Here is a 6,627-nt window from a genome sequence, read left to right on the forward strand (position 1 = left end):
CCAGTCAGTAAGATGTAGCTGCTAGATTTTCAGAAATTTATTTATGCATACAGAACTGAGGTACAGGCCAGAGGTACAGGGGTGGTGAGAGGATTCACCAGACAGAGTGGGGAGCAGAACAAGCCAACTGTTGACATACACTGCAGAGGGGAGCAGCAGTCTGGTCAGGAGCGGTCTGCCACGCCATGTGGACCACCTCTGGAGCAGGGATCATACTCATGCTTAAGTGGGTTTAGCTTAGTGCTGTGTTTTAACCTGCTGCACCACCAGGGAGGTGGCCAAATTCCAATATTCAGGCAACTATTTAAGCAGTGATTACTGAAGATTAAATTGCATATGTACAAACTTAAGTTATATATTAAAACAGACAGGTATCAATACAACTCATCATTACTTAATTATTTTGTTACACTTTACATATAACCTCATGAATATAAATAATGGTACATATGTATAGCCACCAACAGATAGTAGTTGAAGCCATAAACACGGACAAAATTGAGCAAAATAGCCTTTAGAAGAGAGGCCAGATATTAAGACCATCTGGAAAAAAGAAATTTCCTTTTTTTAGATAAAAAGTCATAGAACTTTAGAGTTGCAAGGCCAATCATGACGGGCAGTTCAACTACTTCCATTTATCATACTCTTAAGTAACAGGGTGGTTGGTCTCCTGAAAAAAGGGGGGGGGCAGATTCCTTGCCCCACCTAAGGGACAGTAGAGCTGAGCAGGGAGAAGATGCTGGAGAGACTAAGAAAGGAAGAAAGAAGGATGAAGAGCAAGAAAAAACCTGGAGGAGGCACATGTAGCAGAGACATGTGAAGAAGCTACACTTGCTTTTCAGTCCTAAGTGAAAGACCCACAATGGTAACTTTTGTCTTGATTTTGACTTTTCTCTTTTCCTTCCAGTCTTACCTGTTTCTGAGCCTTTTCTTTGGGTCTTCACTGAGAGGTGCTTTCGACATGTGGAGGCTTTTGTGCCTTGCTTTGGGCCAACATTGTTTGGCTGGACATTTACCCATGAAGGAGTGGGAAACTTCAAGTGCTTGATCTGGAAACCATACTGTTGTCTTTTCTTTTATGTATTAAAGTTCCTTTCCACTAAAGGTCTTACACATTTTGTCTTGATGAGGCATATGGCAAAACCTACTTAGAACAAGCAAGTTTAGGAATTCTGGGGTGCCCCCTCCCTATCCTGTAATACTAATACTCAGTTTTAGCTCCAATAATGTTTCAAGCAACAGAAATTATATAACTAGATGCACTGAGATTATTACATTACCCTGAAATTTTAAACCAGCATTCATATTTTAGGCCACCTACTTATATAAACCTAACAAACTGACTCAATCCTGAAGTTGCTAACACAATAAATACTGCCTTTTTTCCTTCAATAGTTGTATACAAATAGGTATGCCATAGTATAGCAGTGATATTCTGTGTATTTTAATTTTAATATTAAAGAGCCATAGAACTTTAGAACTAAATAAGTGTTAACCTAGCCTGACGCTTTCATTTATTATCATTTCCTCTCCACAAGAGCCAAGTTAAAAGTATTTAAAATTATTTTTCCAACTATTCAAATACTTCATTCTTAAAATTAATAGAGTCCCCAAAGAAGCGGCTTTTCCCTCTCCATTCCTTCTGACCTCTACAAGTTGGTAGTAATATATTGCATATTCTTAGGGCTACTGCAATGCCTTCAAAATTGCCAAATTCAAATTAAAGTGATCTGGAACCTCTGGAAAGAACCACACTTTTCCCAATATTGCATAGTGAAAGTAAAAACTTTTGTGTTCTCAAAGTGAATTATTAGAACTTGTCAAGGCTATTAAAGGCTTTCCAAGTCACACTACAGAGATTTTGGAAGGTAACTCTGCCTTCAACGAGAGTAATTTAGACTCCTTCTACATTAAATGTGTGTGTGTGTGTGTACACACACGCGTGCGCACACACACATATAAATGTAGTATATGTGCACCAGTAAAAATGTACTGTACTAAGACACAAAGACAAAATGGAAATATCAAAGAAATATGAGGCACTACAGTGAAATTACAATTATTCTCAGGCAAGAATCAGTCCAACAAAGTACAACATTTTAAAACGCTAAAAGAAAACTATGCAAAGGAATGTAACTATACATTATAAACTCTATTTTATCATTAGCTAGTCTTCATAACTGGGTCTTTATATCGATAAACCTCTTAAAATTGATTTTTAGTAAATATACTGGATAATACACTAATCAAATCACATCAACCAAGAGCCTTCCCCCAGCCCTTCTTACTCTGATTATTCTGAAGCAACAGACATTATTGTTCACTCTTAAAGCTACCACATATCTATTCTAGCCTTTCACTCCTACCTACTTCTGTCATCTTTACTGTCAAATCACCCCATTCTTTTTTACAAAAGGAAAAGGGGATTCCACAAAATTCCCACCTTGAACAAATTTACTTATTTTTCTTTTTTTACTCTCATCTACCTAGCTTCAAATATTTGTGGGTAACTACCAGATCTCTGTAAAGTACAAATCCATTCTTAAGAATAACTTACATATTTTAAAAGATTCATTTTTATTTATGCATGCATGCAAGAGCTGGGGTATATGCCAGAGTGGAGTTGGAGGGAGTAGGTAAAAGGCATAACCAAAGACAGAGTGGAGAGCAGAATAAGCGGATCTACTGAAATACACTGCAGAGAGAGCAACAGGTGAGATAGGTGAGGCCTATGGTGCCTTGTGGGCTAGCTCCCTGGCTGAGAATCGAACTGATGCTGGGACAGCCAGCCTATAGCTTGATAGTACTGAAACTAACACCTGTGCCACCAGGGAGGCCCCAATAACTTTTATTTATTTTTTTTTTTAACTTAGCTTTAGTCAGCGGGCATATTTTTTGTGCATATCTACTACACACCAGACACTAGTATCAGAAATGGATTCAGTAACAAAGTCATCAAGAAGCAGAGGCTCTAGATGCAGCTCAAATAGCCCAAATCAACAGGTTCAAAACTGACTATCGGTGCTTCTTCTTCCAATAAGTGAAATATATATGGATGTGTACACACATGCGCAGGCGCACACACACACATACCCTGCATGCTCTTCAATGCCCTGATAATTTGTGATCCTTTTTCAACTCCAGATTCAAACCATTATGAAATAACCCAGCTTATAATTTGCAATATTCTATTCCAATTGCCAATGCCTACTTTAGGACACTGATTATTTTCACCCAAACTGCACCACCTTCTAACGTGGTCATAGTTTCTCATCCAGTTCATCCTGCACTCAACCAACAAAGTTTCCTATTTTACATATGAGATCCAAAGCTTAACTAATAAATATTTAAACAGTTCCTCAATAAACAAATCAAGTCCAAAAACTTCTACAACTTGGCATTTAACGTTCCCAATTATGTCATTTTTATCTAAAATACCTTTTCATCTCTGTCACCCATTATTTCCTTAACTTTTGCTGCAGGCAAACAAGGCCATTCAATCATATCCTTAAACTCTATAAATGTTCCCAACCTCTATCCTCATTTGTGTCATTTCTCTCCCTCCTCCCCAATCCTGATTAACAGTATCCATTTACTTTTATCATTCGGAAGCTTAAGCAGGCTTTAGTTCAAGTAACATCAAATAACATTTTTCTAAAACCACTTCCCCATCCCCTGAGCATATGTAAAGGCATTTTATATCATTTATGCACTATCTTTATTATTTTCCTTGTATATGTCACATCACTCCTGCTAAGACAACAAGCAACTTGAAATACTGTACATACTTGATATTCAATAAATATTTCAATATATGTAAAAGATATACAAAAAACAACTAAACTTCTAAAATTATACAGGAAACTTTCTTCACCTTAATTAAAACCAGTCAATAAGTATGTCACATTATTCTTACAAATCACCTTATTTATTTCTTGAAATGATAAAAAGTGCTTTAGGCCCTCCCTGGTGGCGCAGCGGGTTAAAGCGCAGCACTAAGAATCTGAAGCCACTTCCGCATGAGTTCGATTCCCGCCTGCCGCCTGCCCCAGAGGAGACCACATGGCGAGCCAGACCTCTCCTGACCCGCCCGCTGCTTCCCTCAGCAGTGTACTTCATCGATCTGCCTGTTCTGCTCCCCACTCTGTCTCTGGTGAAGCCTCTCACCGCCCCTGAGCCTCTGGCCTGTACCCCAGCTCTGTATGAATAAATAAATAAATCTAAAAAAAAAAAAAAAAAAAAAAGTGCTTTAGCTCCCCCTACCATTCATCCTTTCTACATTTTACATGTGTGTGACTTGTTGCAATTAATTTCTTGACTCAGAATACAAAACTGTTTTACAAGGTTTCAATTTTACATTATTGTATGCACCTACTAATAACACCCTAAACTGCCTGTCCAATGAAAACAGAGCAGAAGGAAAAGATTTGAATAACAACTGCCCCCAAGCCCACACTTCTCAGACAACCCAAGGGTTTCGGTTTCATTCTTTTATATTTATTTTTGGGAGGTGAGTAGTCAGAGTAAAATGACACTTCTCTGTTCCCACTTTGTCCATACCTCCATAATATCAACACAAATGTTGGTTCAAAATTTATATACTTTCAGTTCCACAAGCAGAAGATAACAGTTCAGCAATTAAATTACCAAGATTTACTAAATACCTGGAGAGCAGAACACATAAATATTAATAACACATGATTTTCCACACTCCATTATAAGGCAAACTATGTAAATGATAAAACTGCCAACAAGCTACAGTGCTATGTTTAAGCAAGACAATGTGAGATTTTCAAACAAGATATCAGTATTTGTTACCATTTTTTAAATCAACCAATAACAGTCAAGTTTTCAAGATTTTTTTTTTAAATAAGTAACTCCATTTAAAATTTTTATTAACCACCACTGTAACAGAATTAGATTTTTTTACTGGTTCTGATTCAACTTACAAATTACAGTTTTAGTTAGTGAATTATTTTAAGCTCACTATGGGAGATAGGGAAATATTATGTTTTAGGTCCAACCTGTGGCCTAAATTAAGAAACTTTTTGTTATGTTCAACAGAAAGGTGTAATGTGCAGAATAGCCTGAATTAGTATTTACTTGAAATTCTACTTCTACAGAAAGCTGGGTATATATAAACAGGCCACCTAATTTGTACAGAAATTTAAATACATTGAAAGAAAAAAAAACTTTAAAAAAGAAATAAAATCAGGACCCTAGGTTTTTTGTTTTTTTTTTTTTTTTTCAGGCATACCACCTCCTCCTCAAAGCAAAGAATATCTTCTCTTCGAGTAAGCTTCATATATCTCATTTCTAGATTTAGATAGTTCCTGCAATAATCTTAATTGCTGGACACCTCCAGCACTACACTGACAGTTGAAAGGACCTCACTCATCTCAAGCTTAAAGTAACTTGAGCAGAAGAGGTGGGAAAGCCAAGCTGGCAGGTTACAGTGAAAATCAATGTTAAAGAAGAAATATGGGGAAGTATGGTATTCCAAATAATCATTTCTTTTTTTAAATCTTTCTCATTGCATTACAGAATTCACCAGACGTTTGTGTAATAACTAACCTTAACAGCTAAGAAATATATTACAGGAAAAAATTTTAGAATTATTATTATATGTACTTTTATTAAATACACTTGCCTTTTTAAGTATTGTACCCAAATAATCATTTGATATTAACTATAAATACAAAAAAAAAAAAACTAAAATTGTAATATTCAGAGTTAGACAAAGAACAGAAAAGAATAACAAGTTGAGTAACCTCATACAAAGTATAATTTCCTGCTACCGTAGATAGACGAAGGAAACGAGAAAACGCGCTGCACGCAGGCACACCGCACACTGTAATCGCTCTACACCAATTCCCACAACTAGCGGCTGTACCCGTCGTCCCTCGCGTTCCCCGTGGCCTCTGACAAGTCATCCTCCCAACCTAAGACGCAGTCTGCTTTCCCCATGGAAAATGCTTTCTGTAGAGGTCGTAAAATCGTCCTCACAAACCACTTGCTACCCGCCTCGAAAGGGGCAGTCCCTACGCTGGAGATAGTCGCCCTAACTGAGAAGAGAGGCTAAAGGGTTGTTCTTGAGGAGGAAGCCAGGTATCTAAGCTTGCAGAGCCAGAGGCCCATAAACCGGGATGGAGGGAGGGCCAAGCGCCGGAGAAGCTGGTGAGGCAAGCTTCGCCCGGCCAGACCGCGCAGCGGCAAGAGCTGAGAAGGGAGGCAGGTGTGCCCAAGGCGGTGGCCGGGCGGACCCCGAGGCCCAGCCCACCCAGCTTCTGCCCCAAAGCGCGGGCAGAGCCCGGCCCCGGCGTTTCGCATGGCCCTCTCTCCGCAGGAAAAAAGCCACCACCTGACACGCGAGGACGTGAGAAACCCAGCACTCTGCGCGACAAAAAGGCTTCCAGTACTGAAATACACTGAGGAGAATGTCAAAGAACAGGGAAGGATGACTTACCCATGTTCTTCCCAGATAATGAGGAACCGCGCGGCGAAGATGTTCGGTGTGGCGGCGCAGCGGCCTCCTCAGCCTCCGTCTCTAAGGCAGCCAAAGAGGGGCCCTCTGGGGACGGCCGCCGGGGTGCAAGAGACGCTCTGCCGCCGCCGCCGCTGTTCGCT

The 6,627-nt window shown here is 39.3% G+C and overlaps 1 protein-coding gene across 1 annotated transcript in view; it reads right to left on the reverse strand.

Annotated features, from left to right (window-relative positions):
- Window positions 1-6,621, reverse strand: part of RAP1GDS1 (RAP1, GTP-GDP dissociation stimulator 1) — a 240,555-nt gene extending 233,934 nt beyond the window's left edge. The window contains exon 1 of the mRNA XM_012724148.1: window positions 6,467-6,621. Coding sequence (XP_012579602.1) covers window positions 6,467-6,470 — 4 coding nt within the window. The 5' untranslated portion in view covers window positions 6,471-6,621. The remainder of the gene's footprint in view (window positions 1-6,466) is intronic.
- Between the last annotated feature and the right edge of the window lie 6 nt (window positions 6,622-6,627).

The sequence above is a fragment of the Condylura cristata genome, unplaced genomic scaffold, assembly GCF_000260355.1.
Source record: "Condylura cristata isolate star-nosed mole 26May11 unplaced genomic scaffold, ConCri1.0 scaffold00012, whole genome shotgun sequence".
NCBI classification, from domain to species: Eukaryota; Metazoa; Chordata; class Mammalia; order Eulipotyphla; family Talpidae; genus Condylura; species Condylura cristata.